Below are 23781 nucleotides of genomic sequence, written 5' to 3'. Positions count from 1 at the left end.
GAAATTGCTGGAGAGAGGGAACTTCCTGTATCTGTTCTACAGCACAGTAAGCAAATAAAATATTAATTTAAGGCTTAGTATGATACTAGTGTGACAGGGGTGATACTTTTTTTCTCTCTGTCGGCAAAATCAGATACATATTTGGTGAAAAGGACCCTGATCCAGCAAAGATTAAAAAAACAAACCCCAAAACAAACCAGCACAGATTCAAGGATCTTGCTGCACATAGCCTTGGGCATGGGCCTAATGTGCATCTTGAGTCCCACTGAAAAAGGAGCTGGAAAAAGTAGTTGCCAATAATTTAGAGAACAACTGGAAAGTTAGAATACACAAGGTACAAAATCAAATCTTGTTTCTTGAGTTGCTGTTTCCTCTCCTATCCAGTAAGATGCAGCTCCCAGATCTTTACCAGGTTGTAGGTGATATACAGGGGATACATATTTCACATCACCAAGTTCTTCAGCCGTCTAAGCAATTCTGTATTTTAAAGGGTAATAGTCAACCATGAACTCTCAAAATGGAAGGCCACCTGGACAGATGGGCTTCTTTTACCTGAGGACCAGGCTGGCCCTAGAGAAAAGGAGAATAGTTGCCTGCGATGCAGATTTCCATTAGAATCCAGACTATGATCAATTTCACTGCAAATAAGATTTTTGTATATTTTACTTACTTATAGGGAGATTCCCAGTACTATTTCATATGGTACTTCAGTTTATAACATAATTCTTGATCTTGAACTATGTATTATTTTGGGGAAAGAAAGAGGCAGGGAGCCTTAGTCAAAGTTTTGAACAGGGAAGACAAAGATGCTAGAACCAGAGCAGTATTAGATCAGTTGGTATGTGGACAAAACCATCAACAACTTTATGTTTCCACATGATTTCAACTACAATTCAAAGGAAGCAACAAAGGAAGCAACACTCTCTTCTCCTGGATTGTCAGTGGTAAGAGGCATGCTGTGAGTGTATGTGCTGGATTTAGCAGTGTGTTGAGTTCACAGTATCATTTCTTGCTTCCACCACAAAGGAAATGGCACAGTGTATTGTTCTATTGAATGCAAATAGTGCTGAGCATATTGGTAAACAAATAGATTTGGATCTATCCTACAATCAACTAATCAGATCTGCAGTCTATTACCATTTTGCAATTGGTTCTTTCCATCCTGCTTTTTGTGCTGTTTTCTTCAATTATGTTCTTACTTTAAGAATAATGCATAAATTAAGACAGAGGAGGAGATTTTACAAAATGGACTTCTATGCCTAACTAGTTTTTGAATGGCATAAAAGCCTTTATTTTCAAAAGAGGATGAAATCATGCATCTAGACAAAGAAGAAATCATTGTCCTCCATTGGATTTCTTCCTCATTAGGAAAGGAAATAGCCGTAATCCTTTAGTTTTGTGCTTAATCCTTCTATGTATCAGGGCAGCACAGCTAGTAAAGTACTGAATATTCTGGAAAGTGGATAAAAATCCTGATGCTTAGAAGTTACTGTAAATAGATGTACATATTGTGTGAATGCATTTTTGCAGTGCACTGATTTTAAAGGCCCAGCTTGAGAAATACTGTAATAAAGACACACTCTTTGGTAACAATATTTACATTCTAAATGTTTATTGTGAGATTTTTCAGCTCTGAAGGCGCAAGCACGTGAATATTTCCTACCAGAGTCATTTGTGTTACTATAATGAATGGCAGAGTGGGTGTAAAACACGATGAAATCAAATCCAAAATATCAAGCCCACTGAATTAATTTCTAAACAACAATGCACAAGGCCAAACTGCAATGGATTCTTTGTGCTTTGAATGAACATAGCTGACTTTATTATATTTTCACTCATATTTGCTGTTACGTGTCTTCTTGTAGGAGCACAGGGAATTTCATGTGCCTAGAAGTGGATAATCAGTTTTTGTTCCATTCTTTTAAAGTAACAAGGTTAATTTATGAATGCTCTTTGTGAAGACTAGAAGGAAACGCTGGGTGGCTAACAAGCCAAACCAGTTCTGCTTTTATTTTAACAATTACCTGTAATATTTCCTGCTTTTAAAAAGTTAATTTTGCTAGTTTACATGGCATAGATATGGTACAGACATATCCAGACAGAATGAAATGGAATGGCTAGTTCACATGTTACAAACCAGGCTAGTAATGCCTAAGACTATTGAAGCTGGCTGACATTTCACTTTGTAACATCCAGTTAATGTTAACTTTGTATGATTTTAATTATATGAGGTGAAATATTCCATGTTGAGTAATGAATTCATTTATACTTCCTAAAGACGGTTGTTTTGATCGTATTAAAAGAATCCTGACGCACTTGTTGGAAATGCCCCTCTTGCACAGTAGTTTCTCATACCCAGCAGCTAGCCAAGACTAAACAAAAGTGGCACTGCTCTGTGCCTTAATGGTAAACAACAGTGTATTGGTAAGTGTAGCTGCTAATGCATGTTGCCTGTGTCCCTGAGCCATCCTTTACCAAATGCTTGCTTGCTATAAACCAGGATACACTCTGCTGTCAAGATGAAGTTCTTGAACTATACCCAAACAAACCATTTTGGCCAGTGCTTCTTTACTGCCCATTTCCCTAACAGAAGTTTTTTTTCAGAAAGCATCCTGATCTGAAAGTTTGTAAAGCAACACTGAGATGCTGCAGGGTAATGGCTGTTAATTTCTCAGAAAGGTGTTGGTGAGGGTGTTGTAGCAATGTCACACTGAAGAATGTGTGAAGAAAGGACATCTGGGGCACTACTGACATAACATAGTACCATCCTACTAGTCAGCTGGTGTTTGATTTTTCTGAAGGCTGTGAAAAGATCTATCAAGTGAAAAGTACAGGGGAGGTTATGGAGAAGAAAGAAGCTTTATGCTTCAAGAGAAAATAAGTCAGTTGCTTCCTCTTAGATTAAACTTGATTTTACAGTTGGTCTCTTGTTGTTTTCATTGTGACTATTATTTGTGTAGTCCAAGCCAAGAGAAAAGGAAACTGGATAAGCCCTGCATGTGATTTATAATGGATTCTCATCTCACTGGTTGGCAATCCCTACCTTGGAGTAGGAAGCTAAGACTTCATAGAAAGAGGCTTTAATATCAAAGATGTGCCTTTGCAATCTCTTTGAAAATCTTCTCAAACTTGGCCAAATTTTGAAACTATAAACCAGCATTTTGCACATCCTGGATAAAGACATGTGAGAATTTAATACTTAAGTCTCAAAATATTCCACAATCACGTAACATAAATCTCTCACATGCATGACCAGACTGCAGAGCTGCCATTCAGAGAGAATGTGGTACGCATGAGGAATAGTAGGCATGAGTCCAAACCACCACTGCATCACTGCTGAACAAGTTTCCCTGTAATTGCTTATGTTGTGTTATCACTGCTGAAGAACTTTCCCTGTAATTGCTTGTGTTGTGTTTGATCAGAAAACTGAGAGCAGCCACTAATCTTTCAGTGATCCTCTTTTCCCTTGCTGACCTTTAATCAGCATGAAGGAAGAAACCATCCAATTAAATACAGGGGGAAAAAGGGGTAATAGATTGGAACAGAGAGAGGAGGAAGGTTGAGATGAGAAGGGAAAGCTGAGTAAAGAGCTGGGAAACAGGAGAAATTTCAAAAATTGAAGACAAAGACCTAGGAAACTGGAGGAATTTTACCTGAATGTTTGGGAGCCTGCTGGAAGTAACTGGGATAGCTAGAACAAGTCATTCTGGAAATCTGGGTACTTCAACACCAGAAGAAATTTTATCATAAACATATTGCACAGTGTTTTAATCCTATTTCAAATCTGAGTTAAGTCATGCCAGTTCATGCCCTATTTTAGATAATGTACAATACATATCTGGGTTGATGCAGCTATTTCTGGGCATAGGTAAGTCTTTAATTTCATCTTGAATTAGTGTTAAACTGGCCTGCTTTGTCCTTTCTATATTTCTTGTTTTATTAGTAATACCAATTAACTTGATAAACAAGAATTCTCTACTGATGTTAACCCTCTGCAGCTGGCATACACTGTGCCATTTTATAGATGAAGAAAATGAGTCAGGTGAGTCATGTAATTTGCTTTAGGAGGAGCACAAGTGAAACAGTGAATGAGCCAGGAATCTAAATTCAGGAATTTCTGAACTGTTTTATCCTGGAAATCTCATGTTTCCTGCTATTTTTTTTTTCTCGTTACACTACTGAGGAAACAAGTTCATTTTTTTTTTCTTTAACGTGTGCATTGCTCCAGTTAATGTTAACTGATTATACTTAAGCAGTGATGAGCCAACAGTCCTGATGTTAAAAGCAAACCCAGCTTATTAGTTACTGTTGCTCAATACTTCCTCTCTGTAAATTTGTTGTCTGTGTTGCTCAAAAGCAAGCTGAGAATTGTCCTCTTTGCTTTGTTTATGTACTAGAGGGAGAAAAAAAAACCACACTGGTAGCCAGAAAATTCTTTAAGTGATCAAGAGAAGGACAGACACATTGTTTGTGTGCCTACACAAATGTATCACACTTCAAGAAATGTGGAATGGGGGTGGGAACTGAAGGAACAAGAGACAACCATGAAAGGCGAGAAGACGAGAAGGCTGGACTTGCATATTAATGAGAACTGGCCTTTAATTGGGAATTTCCTTTCACTACATTGTTCTTTTTCCTTTTTCCACCACCCACTGGTTTTGTTTATTTTTTTTCCTTCCTCTGCCTTATGTGTTATTTCTCGTTTGTTCCATTCTGTGCAAGAGCAGCATGAAGTTGGCTCATATCCTGATTTCTGAGAAAGTACAGTTCAGAGAGCATGCCACCACAGAGTGGGAAAAGCAGTGCTGAAAGGAACTGGTACAGAAACCAGGGCAGAAGCTTCCAACATCCCTCTGCTGAAGCAAGAATTTGGAATTATTCTCAGAAGGATGATAATACCATGTTTACAGGATAGCTGCTAGGTAACTTTTTATTCTGTACAAATGTATTCCATTCACACCTGAAAAGCTAAAATGTCCTCTTGTGTGGGATATTTCAAAGCTAGGTGAAAAGGAAACAAACCTAACATCTGTGGGGTGTCAGGTAACTGGTCCAAACTATATTACAAACAGGTAAAAATATAATTTCATAATTTGCTATTTTCCCCTTCTCCTCCCCTGTCGTTTGCACCTAAGATCACCCAATTCTGCTGTTGTTCTTCCTTTCTGTGTAGGTCATATCACTTAAATCTTATAGTGCCCTTCCTCAGAGTGAGTGAGCTCTGTGGTAATCCTTGTAATAAAACAGACACCTGTTCCCATATTATGTTCAAAGTGAGACAGCCAGAAGCAGATACATTCTGACCCAGTCCACTGTGCTTTATTTTGTACACAGATTTTACAAATGCCTTCTTTTGCTATTTAGTCTTCTCTCTTGATTCATCAGTTATTTTTGAAAAAAGTGAAGTTACATACAATCAGACATATAGAAATAAAGATGGAGAATTTCACTGAGTGGATTCAAACGTAATCCAGGGTGGATCAATTCCTAACAGTCTTCTTATTTCTGTAATTTTTTTCACGTCCTATTTATAAGTGTCTCTTTAGGAAGAGAGCTGCACTCAAAACAATCCGAAAAATAAGGTGTTTTTTTGGTTATTCTTTTCTGAAATACTTCTACTGACCTTAATTTACTCACCAGTTAGTTAACTGCACATAGTAATCCTCTAACATAGAGTGTCAGTGATTTTTTTGCCCTTCTGCATGACCGTCCTCTGAGTGGCTCCTTGGGATTGGGGTGGGGAAGAAAACCCAGGAAGATTACAGTCCCCAAATATGTGTCCGTTAGAACTGAAAGAAAGTGACTGTGTAGATACACCCACCTGGTCCCAACATAATTCCTTCTCTGTGCACTAACAGATTGTTCCCTTGCTGTGATTATGTTGATGACATTATGTTTGTGAGGGAAATTCCTTCCTGACTCCAGATCTGGTGAATTTATAATCCTGTTGATGTAAGCAAAGCTCACTGTATTAATCTTAAGACCCAGTTGTCCAATCAGTTCTACATATAAACCTCCTGTTGAAGTTAACAGAATTGCACGTGAGTAGCTGAAAAGATGATTGGACCCTGATATGGTTTCTGCTCTACAGTGATAGCTACAAGGTGACTTTAAGCCAGCACTGCCCTGACAAAGAAAAAAGCAGTCTCACCATTTTCTCCATCATTAGCTGCTTGTCTCTACTGTTTTTTGTCCAAGCACAAGTATCCATGCAGGAGCACAGCTTAACCAATGAAGTTAAGATTAGCCTGGAAACAAAGGGTAAATATATAATCTTTTAAATATTCAACTATTATTAGATTTCAGGCACCTAAACTTTCTTAGCAGAAAGGCTTCAAAATTTCAATACAGTGTTCTGTTGTCTGACCTATCACACTGAGTTATCACTAAAAGACTAACCACAACAAGGGAGACAGGTAATACACCAACACTGTACCTTACCCCAGCAGTTTATACTGGAAATGTTTTTTTTTGCTGTGCTCTTTTATGATGGAGAATGGGACACAAAATGTTTGATTCAGAAATACAGCTCTTGGTGCCTTGTGAGAGCTGCAGTTTAGGAACTTTATGGTCCAATTGTTTTCTGTACATTAGGCTCTCTAGGCAGACAACGAAGTATTAGGTATTGTGGTACCTCCATTTTGTGTTCTCTAGCTTTATCTTTATGTTCCTCTCCCACTCCTAAGATGAGCTAACCGTAACTAGGGATTCCATTTTCTGTCTAATTGAGATCTCAATAATCCAATTACTTAAGACCAGCGATTACTGCTAGTTCCCTTCACTCTTGTAATACCTTGACTACAGCTGCTTTTAGATCTTCATCCTTATAGATTCTTCCATCTTGCCATGCAGGGAGGCAGTTCTGCTCAAAATTTAATGACTGTCCCGTTATTTTTCAGTTACTATGTCTCTGAATTCCAATCCTAAGTGAAGGTAAGTTACACAAGCTTCACACTCATACTGGAGTGTTTGATATGGCTCAGATCATCTTCTCATCTTCTGCACTGGGTGTTGTTATAGACGACACAAAATTTCAATCATAATGCTGTCAAAAACTGAGCCATGCTGTGCACAGCACACTCAAGAAGTGAGAGTTTCTTTATCATGGGCAACAAGACTTCGCTGGCAGGAAAAAGACAACTGCCAAGAGTGGTTCATCATGACAACCAAGTAACTTAGAATCAGCATTAAGGAAATCTGATTTCCCTGTATTTGTGTCATGAGGTTCATTGGTTCTGGCATCTAACCCCAGACAGGTCTCGCGACAAGCTAAAGCTGATCTCGCCCCAGCTGCTGCCAGACAGGCGGACAGCCACCTCTTTCCCCCTTCTCACAGCTCCCAGCATGGCGCAGCCGCAGGGTGATCTCTTTGCTACTCCCACTATGACCCAGAACTTGTCAAAACTAACTCGAGTTAGTTCGACGACCCGGCACAGCCCGCCCCGGCGGCAGCCGATGGGGAGCAGTGAAACAGGCCCGCCCTGCCTCCCCTCCGCCGGGCGCTGAAGGGGCGGGCTCGGGCCGTACCTCAGGTGCGTTTCCCCGCGCCGCTCTCCGCCACCTGCCGCCGCCCCGCCCCCGCCTTTCCGGCTGCTGCCCCGCCGGCCGGTCCGCGCCTGCGCAGTGCGGCGGGGCGGGGGTGCCGGTGCTGCCGGCCGGTGCCCGGCGTGCGGGCGCGGCTGGTGGCAGCGGGGCCGGGAGTGGGCCCGGGTCAGCCGGGGAACGGCGCCCGCCGAGCAGCGTACGGCGCGGGGCGATGAGCTCGCGCAAAGGTACCGCGCTGTGCCCGGGCGGCGGGGAGGGAGCGGGGGGGCTGCGTGGCCGCCGCCACCACTCACGCCGGCTCCGGTTTGTTCTCTTATCCCCGGCAGTGCTGGCGCTGCAGGCCCGCAGGCGGCGGCCCAAGCAGTCCGCGGCGGCCGGCAGGAGGGACAAGCACCCACCGTCCCACAAAAAGTGAGTACGGGGACCCCCGGCCCGCCGGGACACCGCCGCTCTCTGCTCTTCCCTCACGGTTCCCTCGCGCCCCACGTAGCGGCCGCCCGGGCAGTCCGGCGGCCCGGCCCTGGTACTTTGGTTTCACGCGGGAGTTCCCCCGCGCCCGCCGGGACAGACGGGGGAGACCAGAGCAGAGCACCCTCCCTGCCCGCACCGCGCCGGGGCCGGGCCCGCCACAGGGGGGGTGGGGATGCCGCCGGTTCCCACCGGAGATCGTTCCCAGCGGTGGCCCCGGGCTCAGCCTCCTTCGGCGGGGCTTCCCCTTAGTCTCCAGAAGCCCCTGTTCATTGGGGATCCGCACTGACTCGGGCTTCACAGCCCTCAAGTCCCTTTTGAGTCATCCTCCAGTTCCCCCTATCTTCGTGGTCTTCTTTCCCTCCTTGTGCTCTCTGTTACGAGCGTTCTTTCTGGCGGCGTTGTCCCATCTGTTGTTAGTCCTGTTCTCTTTCTGTCTGATACACCCATCCTGCTCGCTGCCACCTGCTCGGTACCGGCAGTTTATTCCCTGTGCCCAGATGTGCCTAGCTGCCAGCAGTGCCGATAACTGCTGGCACATAAAAATATTTTTTTGGGCTGTTGTTTAAGTCTCTGGTCTTGCAGAAACGGTCAGAAATCGTGGTCTGCTCCCCCCACCTTCTCTGCTAGCTTTTCATGTTCTTGCCATTTCATCTTTTCTCATTTGCATAGCACCTGTTTCCACTGAACCATGTAGGAACATTCTCCCATCTCTAGTGTTCTTGCTTTAACTGCTCTTCCGTAGGCTAATGTGACCTTGGACTCCTCCCTATTTTTCTTTTTTCTCCTAGTAGTGTTGTGTGCTTCCCTCCCTAACTCTTACTGTATTTTGTTCAGTGAGACTTTATTGGTGACTCATTAAGTCACCAATAGTCTCTTGTCTTTGCTTTTGTTCTTTGGTAATTATATCTACCTGCTTTGTTCTGACAGGGAACATACAGCCTGATGTTCCTCATCCCCCTTTCCACCTAGTTGGCCAGTATGCAGAACTGGGAAGTGGTTTATGATGAATAGATATGTATGTGATGGGGTAAAGATGTTGCTGTGTGCTATGGCAAATGATTCAAGGGGAAGATCATCTTCTTTCTGATTTTTATAGAAAGAAATGCTAATGCATCCCTGATCCTCGAGGTTTGATTTGTTTGTTGGTATGTTATTGGGTTTTTTTTTTGGTATTTTTTTAGTTATAACAAATGGGCTTTTTTTTCCCTTTGAGATGGGTAAAAATAACGTGAGATGAAATGCTGGTGTAGTGGTTGTCAGGCTTTGACAACTAACTTGTGTTCACATCCTGTTCTGTTATTTCCTCCAGTGTTGTATGAAAGCTGTGTTATGATTTCAGTTACATGAATTTGGAGCTATTTCGATGGAAACAAGCTTTTATGTGTAAGATATGTGGTGTGGTTGGAAACATGGGACCCCTGTTTCCAAACTCTTCTGGAAAGTCAGTTTGTAACCTTACATGGGTTTGTTCTACCACTTTGAAAGCAGAAATAGATTAAATTTTAGTGTAACTCTGGGTTCAGAACTGTTCATGCCGCTTTCAGTTAAGACTTAACCACAAGGTTATTAATAAACTTCTGTTCTACTTAGATGATACTGTTTAAAACACTTCTTAGTAGGGCTGCCTTGGCATGTCTTGCTGAAAGAGTTTGTCAAAAATTTGCTTTCACAGACACCTAGCAAGCGCAGAAATGGTACTCTCTTTGTGTTTGCTGAAGAAACTGGCTCCTGTTAAGTCAGGGTGCACAGTCAGTAGCTGGACATTTGCCATACTGAGTCGGCATTTCCAGATGCAATGGTCCAATCTGTTCAGTTGCCTCGGGAAACAGAGGTTTTGCTGTGGTAGACAACAGAGCCATCATTTCTTTTCTGGAACTTGTGTTTTCTTTTCTCTTCAAACCACTTTTATGGAGACCTCCTAATCTGTTTTGTGCTGCTTTCTGAAAGAGAGACCATTTTCAGGCTTTTTAAGTCTCCTTGTGTGTGGCTAAATAGTTTAGGCCCCCGAATTAAAGCCAGCATTAGACATTATTTCAGAAGACAATCTCGGCAAAAGTATCCATTTTGTCCTGTTCCTAGCCTTGCTTTAAATTCAACTGCTTCAGGATATACTAGTGTGTTAGAGGCATACAGTTTCTCTGATGCACATCAAATGCACAGTAGCTGAAGATGAAAATGTCTGTTGGAGGGGTGGACATTCTATACTGTAAGTTCCCTGTAGTGGATTTGTTCACTATGTGAAAATTGTAACTTAGTTTTGAATCCAAAGCTGTGTTTTTTTTTTTTTTTTAAACTGTGGTTCTTAGGAAGACTGTCCTCTCCTGGGTCATAGCTTTATGGAACAACTTCCATTGTTGCTGGTAACAATGTGCTTTAAAGGAACTGCAGGATTCCTCTTCTGGAATTGGGTAGGAGAGTTATATCACATTGTAGCTTACTTGAAGGCTTTTGTTTGAAGAGTATTAAGATGATGACACAAGAAGAAGAAAAGATTACAGTGCTCTTTAACACTGAATAGCTTTTTGTCCATTATGACCTTAATTGCTGTAGAAGGCTGTGAGCTGGTCCTGTAACTGCTCAGTATTGACCTCTTAAATCGATGAGAAGTGGTGGAGGTGAATCCATACAATAGGGTGGAAAAATAAGAAAGCAGAAGTTAAGTGGCTTGTGTTCTGAAGAGAAAGCACTTTGTCTTGAATCAAGACTACATCTAAAATTGCATGAAATAATAAAATCTACTTGGTATGATTTTACTTTGAATGCAGCCATCCAAGCTTCTGAAAAAGAATAACATATCACTAGTTAACAGTTAAGATAACAGCACTTGATTTTGGTTATAATAGATGGATTTGCATGTGCTGTGTACATACTGCTTATGTATTTTTTGAGTTGGAGAAAAGATTAATCAAAATGGTTAATTCAGGTCTTCTGTGAGTTATTTCTCCTTAAATGGAGATTTGCACTGAGAGAGGTTTTGTATGTAAAAAAAATCCAGGTGATGATGTGTGGATGTATGGAGAGAGGATTGTGTTGAAAACTTAAATACAAAAGCATAAATCCAGGTATCAAGATCAACTTTTCAAAATTCTGTTTTCTTGTGGAGTAGGGTTTTTCCTTTTGTCTTTAAGCAGTACTTCAGGTGAGAGGCCATGTGGTATTGCTTTATAGTGGTGAAAAAGTATATATGGTAGATAATAGAGGAAGAGCCAGATTTCCATACTGTGCACTTCCAGATGACTGACTTATTGAACCCATAGATATTGTACAGTTATGAAAGTTTTGGATATATGACATTACTGTGGAATCTTAAATGTCTGAAAAGAATTCCCTGCTTGCTTTGTCAGTGCTTCTGTCCCACGGTGTTTTTCAGTGTCATTCAGTAAGTCTTTGAGGAGAATAGTGCACAGTGTTATAGTGCACTATATAAAAGTCCAGCTTTCATTAGCTTCATTTATTTTCTGCTTGTGGAAGTTTAGCAAATCCTCCCCAGATTTCTTCACTAGCTTTTTTCCAAGTGTGAGAGCATGAGGGTGGAAGTGTGCATATGTAAAATGTGTGGAATGGACTTTTGACCACCTTTGGTGTGATGCCACAGCATGTGGATATCCTAGAGTGACTGTATATCTTAGGGTGAATTGGCTTGGGAAGTCCACTCAGTGATGTTAGGAGTATGTACTCAAAATGTGATGTTGATGTGAATTGCTGCTCTTGCCTTCTTTCTTAATAGCCTTTTGTCTTCTTGCTTAGAATATTTTAATCGGAGCTTTATCTTCCAGTTTCTGTCAAATTTTAGTATTTCATTAATCTACCTATACTTCAGGGCTGATTTTAGTTGTATAGATATAATACTAATAGGTGTTTTGTAAAGTAGTAAATAATCGCATATATCGAGATTACAGGAATGTAAAGAAGGTGGTGTTACATGTTTGATCTTGAATATTTGTGTCAGTTGATACTCACTTTTGTAATGTGATAATTAAACACATATCTAAGACTGGGATTGTGGTGGTTTAAACCCTAGCCAGACAGCTCGTTCACCCACTCCCCCCCCCCTTTTTGCCCTCCTCCTCCTCCCGGAGGGAGGGAGAGGAGAATCGAAAAGAGTGCAACTCCCACGGGTTGAGATAAGAACAGTCCAGTAACTAAGGTATAACACAAATCACTGCTGCTACCACCAATAATAATAATGATAAGGGAAATGACAAGGGAAGAGAATACAACACCTCACCACCAGCCAACTGATAACTCGCCCCCCCCCCCCCCCCCCAGCCTGACCAAGCACTGACTGATACCTCGTCCAACCCCGCAGTCCCCAGCCCTTCCGGGTAACTCTCAGTTACCTCCTGGGCATGATGTGCTGTGGTATGGAATACCTCTTTGGTCAGTCTAGGTCAGGTGTCCTATCTCTGCTTGCTCCTGGCTTCCCCTCCTCCCTGGCAGAGCATGAGGCTCACAAAGTCCTTGGCCAAACCAAAACATCATTGTTATCAGCTCTGTTCCTAGGCCGAACAGCTACCTGCTGCACCAGCTACCAAGGAGGAGAAACATAACTGCTACTGCTGAACCTAGGAGAGGGATGTAATTGAATCTAGAGTAAACTTCAGTGTAAAGTAGGATGTTTATTACTAAGCGTGTTCACCTTTTTCTTCTGTCGTGGTTTAAACCCAGTCAGGTAATTCGTTCGCTCACTTCCCCCCCTTTCTTGCCCTCCCCCTGCTCCCGGAGGGACGGAGAGGAGAATCGAAAAGAATGCAACTCCCACGGGTTGAGATAAGAACAGTTTAGTAACTAAGGTATAACACAAATCACTATTGCTACCACCAATAATAACAATGATAAAGGAAATAACAAGGGAACAGAATACAACACCTCACCACCCACTGACCGATAACTCGCCCCCCAAGCCCGACCAAGCTCCGACCGATACCTCCTCCAACCCTGCAGTCTCCCAGCCCTTCCGGCTAACTCCCAGTTACATCCTGGGCATGACGTGCTGTGGTATGGAATAGCTCTTTGGTCAGTTTGGGTCAGGTGTCCTGTCTCTGCTTCCTCCCAGCTTCCCCTCCTCCCTGGCAGAGCATGAGGCTCACAAAGTCCTTGGCCAAACCAAAACATCGCTATCAGCTCTGTTCCCGAGCTGAAAGTCAAAACACTGCACTACACCAGCTACCAAGGAGGAGAAACATGACTGCTACTGCTGAACCCAGGACATGTTCTGAGCTCTGTGTCATGTAGTAAGAAAACATCCTGCAGCTCTATTAAACTTAATTTCAGAAATGGGAATGGCTCCAGAATTTCTGATATTCTGCAGAGGTCTACTTGCAGATTTGTGTAATGAAAGTAGTTACTGTAATGTAGGTGTCAGAGCATCTGTTATCAAAGAATTATGTGATCATACAAATTTGTCAAAAGTTTGTGCCTTTTTCATAGAACAGAAGTTGGAAGTGATCTTGAAAGATCCTCTGGCTCAGTCTTTCATGGCAAGGGGAACCTGGATGAGGTTGTCTAGCACCTTGTCCAGCCGCATCTTGAAAATCTCCAGGGATTAGTTGTTCTCACTGTGAAATTCTTTATTATATCAAGATGAAACCTCCCAGTGCAACTTATACCTATTACCCCTTGTCCTTTCTGTGTGGCTCCTAGTGAAAAGAGAGACTAATCCTCTTTGTAGCCACTCTTTAAGTATTGGAACACTGTGAGGTCCCCCCTGAGCCTCTTCTTCTGCAGGGAGAAGAAGCTTAACTTTTTCAGTCTTTCCTCAAAGGGTTCTCCAGCCCTTTGATCATCTTCATGGCCCCCCTTTGGACCTTCTCCAGTATGTCCATGTATTTTTTCAGTTGTGGGGACCAGAAGTGGACATGGTATTCCATGTATGACTCGAGAAGTGCTGACTAGAGTGGGATGATTACATCTCAATCTCTTGTTAGTAAGGTCCCTGTGGATGTAGCCAAGGTTGGCTTTGCCTTCATTGCTGTGATGAAGTTCAGCTGACTCGTGTTCAGTTTTATTGTCCACCAGGATGCCCGGGTCCCTGTCAGCAGGGCTGGTCTGCAGCCATGCACATCCTAGTCTGCACCAGGCTTCTGGGTTATGTCAGATTTTGAACAGGCAATGAATAAAGATGCCATCCTGGGACCTGAATTTCTTTTGTAATAATTTTATTTGATGAAATAACCCTGGTTTTAGTATAACGGTTGTTTTATTAAGGAAGATAAACCGGTTTGTCAGGGTTATGTTAAACAGGAGTGCCTTTGTGGGGGAGGGAAAATGACTACATTTTGTGTTTGAGATCATAGTGAGGTGAGCTGTCGGGGTGTAATAATTCATGAAGATCAGGCCACTTGTTCTGCAGTGCATTTTTATTTTTTTAACTCTTGTTTACTGTAATCATGGAGTAGGATGGTAATAAATTTTGTGGACAGGATTTCAAAATATAAGCATCCATCCATCTCTTCCCTTTGTTTGCAAGATGATGGCAAACTGTAGGAGCTGTCAACTTTTTTTTTTAACTACAATTTGACATTCTGTAACTGAATAAATAAAAACGCCAGCTTGTACAACAACTATAATTTGGTTTGGTAAAGACTGGACCAAATCAAATTCATTTTTGTTTTGGATAACTTTGCTGGATTCCCACACATTAACATGAAGGAAAGAATTCCTTTATTACTTGGCTTCTTGATGGTGTCCTAAATACCATTGTGATTATTTCAGTGGCTTAGTGTGAAAAAAAGATTGGAAGCCATGCATGCAGTCCTTTCTGATGGCCATAGATTATCCAGACATAGGGAAAAAGTCAAACCTGGGGAGAAGCCTGTTCTTGTCATGGCTATGCTAAATATTCACCTTTTTGGTTGCTGCCTTGCAGCATGAATCTTCTCAGAGTTTGTGGTCAGTCCCAAACATTTTCTGGAGTAGTAAGAGTGATAGAAATGAATGTGTCTAGCTGAGCTAAATGTTCCAGTAAGAATTTGAAATGTGGGACAATAAAAACATTCAATCAGAACACTGTATTGTATTAAAGTCTCCTTTTATTCATTTAGAGGAGAACTGCTGATCCTGTTGAGAAACAGGCACAAGACATTTATTTACTCCTAAAAGACAAGGATTTTGTATTTGAAGTCTTATTTTTAAATCCTGTTCGTGTTTTTTGAGATTTTGATCTTTAAGGATTGTCATCTTTTCACCAAGAAAGCTAATGGCAGAGGTGAGCAATTACTGCATTAACTAGTGAACTGTAAGGCAGTAATGGAAACTGCATATGCTTCTTGTAGGCATACCTGTACTTTGAGTGGTTTCACTGCTTGCTGATCTGTTTGTCTTCCTAGTGTCTGTAATAAAAGAGTAAATCTATACTGAAAACCATTTTCATTTGGTCTCTGGCTGTGATTGCATAAGACAATGAGCTTTTGATAGTAACCTTATCTAGCTTCCTCTTCCTGTTTTCTCATGAGAAAATGCTACTAGATTTGCTACTATGCACACAAACACCTATATGCATGATTGTGTATAAATATGTGTGTATAAATAAGTTAAATATGTTAATCCTTGTTTGAAGGAAGCCTGGGTCTAGGTATAGATAAGAAAGGCCAAAAAAGTTAGTGTACAGAAAACTAGAGAAGTGTTTCAGTGCTTCAAGTGTGTTTGTTATGCTTGGACAAAATAATAATTTTGTATTGTGACAACTAAGTTTTTTTTCTTAAAAGTAGATACTATCAGGTAGTTCTTGTGCCCTTGGGTATTTGCTGATTGGATTTTGTTCACCCATCAAAGGCTACAGGTATGCTTCTGGGGCTTCCTGTATGAGAATGACCATGATCGCTGAGTCTGAGGTAGTCTTGGAGCTGTTCTCAATTGTAATGCGTGTGAGATTGTTGGTGGGATTTTTGATGTAGGGATTTTTTTTTTCCCTTTCATTTTGTTCTTGGCATTGTTTAGTGAAGAATGTCAGAGAAGCTAATGTTTAGTTTTTAAGCTTTTGCAGAGAACTAGGAAAGATTTGCAAGGATAGCACCAAAAGTTAACCAATGTCTAACGAAAGCAAATAAAGTGACCTCAGCTCTCTACAGAGGAAAGGGATAGGACTGTTAAAAATGAAAACACAACTATATAGCAGTTGTATTCATAATCCTTCCCTTTTCTCACTGATTACTCCTTTTGTAACAGTTGTTGCCCAGCTCTTAACTGGTAATGTAGCCTGTATTTTAATAATAATTAATTATGTACTAATTGCCTTTGGGGAATTTGGAATGAGCCCTATTTTGCTAGGTTGTTTTTAAAGAAAAGATTTAAAAAAGCTTTCATTAGTATTTAAATGGACATAAATTGTCTATCTGTTTCTGCAATTCCCAATATTCTTGTCTTAAAAAATACTGTTGGTCTCAGCTTTCATATACTGATAACCTTGCTTTCTGTTTTTCCTAGTGAGTTAACAGTTACAGTGCATTGTAAGAGGGATGGTTCTACTTAAAGTTGGCAGAGCTTTGGTAGTAGTCTTCCTCCTATACCTCCCTGTAATAAAGCACATTACAGAGCAGATTGCAGCAGTCTATATCTGAGCCTAAGATAACCATAGATGTAACTTTCTGTATTTAACAGAAGGCATTATGAACAAGCTTTTTGGATGAAAAACATGGGCTAAGTTTCAAAGTGAACCTCTGTAAAAGTAGTAACTTTTTATTTGTTACACGTGTACTGTTATTAATTTAGCCTATATGTTTAGAAATCCTATGATTAAAACAGTGCATATATCTAGATACCACGTATTCTGGTTTTGTCCAGCGAAGCAGCTGGGAGACCTTGACTTTTATATCAAGGTCTTGCATAATGAAGTAATGTTCTGCTAGGAAGAGTGTTTGTGTCTGAGTGTTTCGCTGAAGAAATCTTGCTTTGAGTGTTAATGCTAAAGTAATCTTATTTTGAACTTGTTTGTTAAGGGCAAACCACAGAATAGACTGATGAAATAATGCTTCTTGACAGTATTAATGCCTTACTGTTTTTTTCCTCAAGTGAAGTTAGTCAATTAAAAATCAATACTTTGAATGCAGGAGATTAAAAGAATCAAGGGCTTCAGTTGCCTTGAGCTATTGTCAATGCTTAGTTTGCAGTTTTCTAAAATGGGAGAATTCCATAGTTAGAGGTCAATTACATTTTCCTATCCCTGAGGAAAAAAATGAATATCTCTGTTGTTCTTGTTGCAGCAATAAAGGTCAGAGCTGCCTAGGTACAGTATCTGTATCTTAAATTCTGATATTAGAAACAACTTTTTACTAATATTCAAGCTGTACTAAAATTATAGTGCTCTTGTATTCATGGTTCTTAAGAAAATTCTCTTGTGACATCTCTTTCTTCCTTTGCATTGATCTGTTTCTTCTAATTTTCCCTCTCACCCCAGTAATTTCTGTTTTAATGTGCTTGTGTCCCACTCACTGCCCTCCTGCTGTTGCTTGCCTGTATGTGTCATTATTCCTTCTTAATAGAGTGAGACACATATGTTTGTATAAGATCATTATAGAAGAGGTTCTTCGGTAGTTGCATGGAGCCTGGAGTGGGGTGTGATGAAGTGCTATTTCTGTGACTGGTTGCCTGAAAAGTTGCTGCAAGGGTTAAAAATACATGATTAATCTGTGTCTTAGAGACAAGGTACAGTTGGTGAAGCAGGACAACTCCTCCTCTTCCAGAGTGCTTAGGAAAATATAACCCTGAATTCCTTTCCAGGGCCTTTTGAAGGTTGGGCTTCCCCTGTGGTTTGCCCTGCTGAGCTGTGGGCAGTTAAGTGAGATGGACCCACGCTGTTGTGCTGTGTGGGACTGCAGAAGTGTGCTAAGGCAACTAGTTTTACTTCTTACACCTTCCAGAATCTGGAGTACCCAGAGATCACTGACCACCTTTGGTGAGGATCAGTTGGGCAGCTTGAGTTTATGTATCCTGTGGAAACAAAACAGTAGAACACTGAATTCTAGAAAATAATAAGGCATAAGTTATTAAAATCCAAGTAGGAAGTCATTAAAAGAATGCCAGTCAAGTGCAGCTAAGGCTGTAGTTAAGTAAGGTACCTAACAAGACAACATTTTTTAAACCAGGTTTTATAAATGGCTATTTTAATGTTAGAAAGCTAATTATAAAATGTTTTAAAATAAATTGTGCTTCTGTATAAATTTTAATATATTTTTGCTCATCTTACATGGTTCACTCTTAACATCTCAGAAAAGATGATGTAGAACTAGAAGATACGTGAAGGAGGGAGTAAAGGTGATTAGGGATATTGGACAGCTTCACTTATGACTAGTACTTTTTAGTTATGTAAAGGTAGTTAAGGAGCATTTTGACATGCCTGAAAAATCATTACTGGTATAGAAAGGGAAGAATGATTAACTTGCCATTTTTCCATTACAAAACAGTGGTATCCAAAGAATGACTTTAATGTAAGAAAACAAGACACTTCTTTTTATGCAGTACAAATAGCAGAATGTGGCTTTGCAGTATGTTGCAGAGGCCAAATTATAGATGGGCTTAAGAAGTATGAGTGGACCACTGGTAGTTCTTAAGTATACTACTGCAATTTGGCTTTTCAAGCCAGTGTTTGCTGAAGCTCTGTCATGTAAGTTTGCCCTAATATAGAGTGATCCATTTGTATAGTCATCTCTAAGCATGTTTCTGTCACTGAGTGCAGTAATACTGGTGTAGATATGTATTTGATTTAAGTTACTGTGGCAGCTGTTAGATTTTTAAGGCCACCTCAGTAGATCACTTGCAACATCCGATAGTATGTGTAAGCCTGACAGTATTTGTGAGCCTAGATCCAGAGAGGGCTTAGGTGATAACAGCTTGTGGCACTCCTGTACCTGGCTCAGGATGGAGCTCTGAAATTGGAGTTAGCTACTAAATCTGAGTGAATCCGTAGAGGTGTGTGTTTGAGAGGAGCTTTCATAAACCCAAGCACAATAAGGTAATGGCGGAGGGGTGGGGAAACATGCCAAGGAGAGCAGAATGCTGAAGGAATGGGTGTGCCTGAAATGCTGCTTTACCGGTAGATGCTGATGCCATCTGCAGGTCTGCGTTTGATGCCAAAATGAGCCTGGGTTTTAAAGTCGTCAGTCTAAGAATTTAGGTTATTTCCTCTGTTGTTGTGAACAGCTAACTTTGTTTTAAAGTTTCAGTTGCGTGCTTATGTAGTAGCTCAATAATTCATTCACCTGTGAAATAAGAGTTAGATGCTTGAGGAATTTCAAGCTTATTATTTCAACCTGCTGTGTGCAAGTGTCAGTCATGGGATTATAGGTCATGGTAGGCTTTGGTGTGTAAGGGATGGCCAGTAACTTTATATCTCTTCTGTGGAATAATCAAGACCAACAGACTGATGGAGTTGAATGACAAGTGATTAAAAGGGAAGCGTTGTTATCAAGTTTCACTAGTACACAGGTATCAGCATCCTGCTTGACTGGAGCCAAGTAACTCTGAGTTACAAAACAAACACTTGGTAATTTGGTCAGAATGAGGCTGTTTGGGTGATTAAATGGTTTTGCTTTTTAACACAGCAGTCACAATTCAGCATTTCTATGAAAGATGGAGCCTTGAGGAGATCAAAGACTTAAACTTCAAGTTCCCTTTTCTTGTGTGTCAAGGCACAGTATGACAGGTCCCTGTTGCCAGAATCTGTTCCCAGGTGAATATTTTAACATTTTAGCAGTGTCAGGGAAACTTGGGAAAGACCAGGAGCTTCACAGTACTATTACCAGTTCTAGCCCAAAAGAACAGGAATCCTCTTTACAGGTAACAGTATCTGAAAAGAAAAAAGAGCAACTTTATATATTTTTTTTTTTTCCTTTAAGGTAGTCTGTTGCTTGGGGTGACCTGCTTTGTATATGTCGGTATACATGCTTTATATACAACAATATATTAGTAACTTAGTTTTCCAGCACATGTTGGTGTCCAAAACCATGGTGCTGGTCCTAGACATTTAACAGAATTCTATTCAAATGCTATTAGAACATTGCTTCTCTGTTTTTAATGTCAATTAGAGATTTTCATATTTTTTTCTCCCAGAAATGTGGGAGCAACTTTGTAAGTCTTGGGTTGTGTCTTGCTCTATAGCAACTTGTAAATCTTGGATTGTGTCAGCAGTGTTGAGGTGATGCACAGCAGTTCTGGTAGTTGCTTCCAGCACTGTGCATTTTATAGAGTCACTCTTTAATCAGGAACAGACAGTCCTGGGAACAGGGAACTCTGTGATGAGCTCTTCTTGCTGTTGTGGGCAGACATAATCTGGGCATACCAGCCAGTCAAGGCTCTTGAGAGGCTGGATGTGAAAAAACAATGTGTGAATCTCAAGTTGACTGTAACTGTGAGACAGAGCTATAAAGAATTAGGCTGAGGCTACCACTATGTTTTAGATCACCAGATACCTGCTAGATAACTACTTTGGTCTTTAGTATGGATCAGTTATTTCAAAGTATTGCATTCTCACTGCTAATCCAAGTTGTTTGGTAAATCCAAGATATAGAAACTAGGTTAAAACTATTTATTCAATAGACAAAACCTGGTTTTCACCAGTTGTCCAAAACAAGTATTCAGAATTGATTAGTTACCTAAAAATGTTGCAACAAAGCTGTCAAACTTTCTGCATATTGTATAGGAAACACGGTGTAGAAAATTATTTCTGCTGTTCTGATTATTGAGAACTGATTCTCTGATGTTTATTTCTGAAGTCAGAAAAATGAGTTTTGTGTAATGAGAAGATTTACCTTGGGAATAAAGATGTTATTCTTTTAAAGTGCTCATTTTTGATCTAATTTTGTGTTTCCAAAATTCTTGCTAGTTTCTGTCTCACAGGGTGCTATATCTTGTCCTAATTGTAGCATTACAAAAACTTGAGATAAAGTGTAAGTAGACGAATGTATTTGCAATGCTCTATTCTTTTCCCACTTTAAAACATTCAATCACCATTTTAGATAATTATGTCAAGCAGTAAAGTCACCTTAAAAATAAAACTATGAAAAAGGTAAAAGAAAGCCATTTCATGTTTAACACTGGAGAGTTATTTGGCAGCAAAAAATTATCTTTCCAGTTTATTTGTGAGATTCACAGATAGCTAAAAATCACTTTGTGATATCTTTAAGAAGTGGGGAAGGAAATCTCACTTTATGTTTCTGGAGGACATACTTTTAAGCAGAAGAATGTGACTGAGCTTTTAAATCAGAAGGTGGCATTATTTATGTTAACAGTGTCTCTCTTAAATCCAAACAAATACGTAATTAATTATGATAACAATAATGCTAACAGTGCAAGAGTTAGCAAATACTTAAAAAAACATAATCCAGAACAAATGGGACCTTTCAGAGTTGTTCTATTAGGATGTGATGGAGAAAATGCAGAGAACTTGCTTGTCCTGTTAGTTTATTCAGAATGGTTTTAAGGGCAATAGGCAATGGAATTGAATGTGTGCCAGCTCTGTCCTAATTACAGTTCACAGCCTGAAGTATTAAGTTGAATTGAAACTGCACATGGTTTAAATTAGTATGTTAAACTCTGAAGTGTGGCGCACCAGGTGCTGGCATGTTTGATTTAGCAACTATTTAGCTTTGCAGCAATCTCCAGCAGGAAGATGAGTTGATAGCTAATGCTCAGAGTCTGTTTTTCAGAGCCTTCTCTCAGATTTTGTTCCACAGCAAAATTTCAGGTTTGACACCATGAATTTTACATTGGTAATAAAGGAGATGTTTGAAGATAACATTGCAGTGATAAGAAAAATACTTTGTTTTTCCATGTTTGTATCCTTAATAAGTTTTTTCCCTCCCCAGCTGATTCCGTGTCAACTCTGCCAATATTTTATTTTTGAGAAAATGTGTACGCTCTACTTCATATGTACTTCATATGTATACCATACTTTAGATCGATTTAGCTAATAAATAATGAATATGTATGTGCATATAGGTAGAAAATTGCCTTTACGTAAGAAACTTAACTTGTGAATCTTTAAATGCCGTTTAAGCTCAGTGCATAAAGTCTTGTAACACTCTACAAAGGTAATAGTCTAATAACAGGGATGAAGGGTGTAATCTCTTAGTGTTTCAGGAGAGGCTGCAAACAATGAAATAGAAAAATTGTTCCCCTTTCACTTCTTTGCCTAATAATATTGCCTTTCTTCATAGGTTTGCTTCTTATGGTATTCTTATCAAAGCATGACAATGTTATAAGCAAGTGAAATAAAAACAACCAAGCTGCCTTGTGTCTGTTCTATAATGATATACTTTTCCTTCAAACTGAATTACCAGATAATGTGGAATTAAAACTTTATCAAGAATTAAAAGCATCTTCACCCCATTTCTCAGAATAGAATGTAATTTCTGCTTTTATGAGCAGCAATGGAAAGCAGCGAAGCCCAGATTTGCTGCTGATAAACATACCTAGAATATTGCAATGAAAAGTGTGTGAGCATATAATGACATTTCCTTATCTAAGCAGATATACATTAATATTGTCCTGGGTTCAGCAGTAGCAGTCATGTTTCTCCTCCTTGGTAGCTGGTGCAGTGCAGTGTTTTGACTTTCAGCTCGGGAACAGAGCTGATAGAGATGTTTTGGTTTGGCCAAGGACTTTGTGAGCCTCATGCTCTGCCAGGGAGGAGGGGAAGCCAGGAGGAAGCAGAGACAGGACACCTGACCCAAACTGACCAAAGAGGTATTCCATACCACAGCACGTCATGCCCAGGATGTAACTGGGAGTTAGCCGGAAGGGCTGGGAGACTGCAGGGTTGGAGGAGGTATCGGTCGGTGCTTGGTCGGGCTTGGGGGGCGAGTTATCGGTCAGTGGGTGGTGAGGTGTTGTATTCTGTTCCCTTGTTATTTCCTTTATCATTATTATCATTGGTGGTAGCAGTAGTGATTTGTGTTATACCTTAGTTACTAAACTGTTCTTATCTCAACCCGTGGGAGTTGCATTCTTTTGATTCTCCTCTCCGTCCCTCTGAGAGCAGGGGGAGGGCAAGAAAGGGGGGGAAGTGAGCGAACGAGTTACCTGACTGGGTTTAAACCACGACAAATATGGTGGGGAGTATTTGAAGAAAGGAAGCAGAAGACAGGGCAGAGGCTGAGTAAAGGGAACATCGCTTTAGCAGAAAAGGGAAAGTAGTGTATTTTTTCACTGGTGGGGAACAAATGTGTATGCACTCCAGTTGGTGTTAGCAAACACCCAAAATGCTTGAATAAGTCTGAGAAGATTGGAAACTGGTACTTAGTGAGGTAAAGAGACCATGTTTCTGTGTATATGTATAAAGTTGTTTGCTGTTTCCCTTCCTAGTAACACATTGTTGGTCTTATTTAGAGGATAATAAATTAATTCTTGCTATTTCTTTATGGAGGCTGGGAGGAAGGGAATCCAGTGACTATGGGAGCTGTATGCTTTCTCAGCCTGAAGTTCTTCACTGCTTATCTCCCATGTTTGCAGCATGATCCTCACCCTGCAGATTGGACCTCGGGCTCAATAGCTACTAGTGGATCCATCTGTACCCACTCTCCTTCCACATCTTAGTCTTTTATTACCACTTTATTGCATCCAGTTTCAGATAGGTTGCTTGAATTTGTTACATTCAAAAGTTTATTAGAAACAGAAGGAATGATCAGTGTTTGCAGAGTCAAGAATATGCAGTTAGTCTGGTGCAAGTCTTAATGGTCCAACCGCGTAATTATTGATAGTTGAGTTAATGCTCCTAGTATTTGTTTCAAATTGCATATGATCAAAATGATAAATAAACAAACTTGGTAGTAG

The 23781-nt window shown here is 40.4% G+C and overlaps 1 protein-coding gene and 1 long non-coding RNA gene across 5 annotated transcripts in view; one reads left to right on the top strand and one right to left on the bottom strand.

The window, feature by feature from the left end:
- Nucleotides 1-3172: 3172 nt before the first annotated feature.
- LOC133276523 (uncharacterized) lies at nt 3173-7092 on the bottom strand. The gene is made up of 2 exons (XR_009745902.1): nt 6794-7092; nt 3173-6248 (listed from the first exon to the last, which is right to left on the bottom strand). It is a non-coding gene; the product is annotated as an uncharacterized LOC133276523 (long non-coding RNA).
- A 541-nt stretch (nt 7093-7633) lies between these two features.
- SRPK2 (SRSF protein kinase 2) overlaps nt 7634-23781 on the top strand; it is a 152797-nt gene continuing 136649 nt past the window's right edge. For 3 of the 4 annotated variants that reach the window (XM_061467394.1, XM_061467393.1, XM_061467389.1), the window contains exons 1-2: nt 7634-7772; nt 7872-7956. In XM_061467394.1, the coding sequence (XP_061323378.1) occupies nt 7757-7772; nt 7872-7956 (101 nt within the window). In that variant the 5' untranslated portion in view covers nt 7634-7756. Of the gene's footprint in view, nt 7773-7871; nt 7957-23781 lie in introns of those variants that run through there. The other variant, XM_061467391.1, reaches the window with a different exon arrangement.

The sequence above is a fragment of the Pezoporus flaviventris genome, unplaced genomic scaffold (genome assembly GCF_033815535.1).
Source record: "Pezoporus flaviventris isolate CSIRO_AGI_PZ_B2104156 unplaced genomic scaffold, CSIRO_AGI_Pfla_v1 ptg000045l, whole genome shotgun sequence".
Lineage (NCBI taxonomy): Eukaryota > Metazoa > Chordata > Aves > Psittaciformes > Psittacidae > Pezoporus > Pezoporus flaviventris.
The sequence above is the reverse complement of the archived record's forward strand: the minus strand, read 5'-3'. Positions and strand labels throughout refer to the sequence as shown.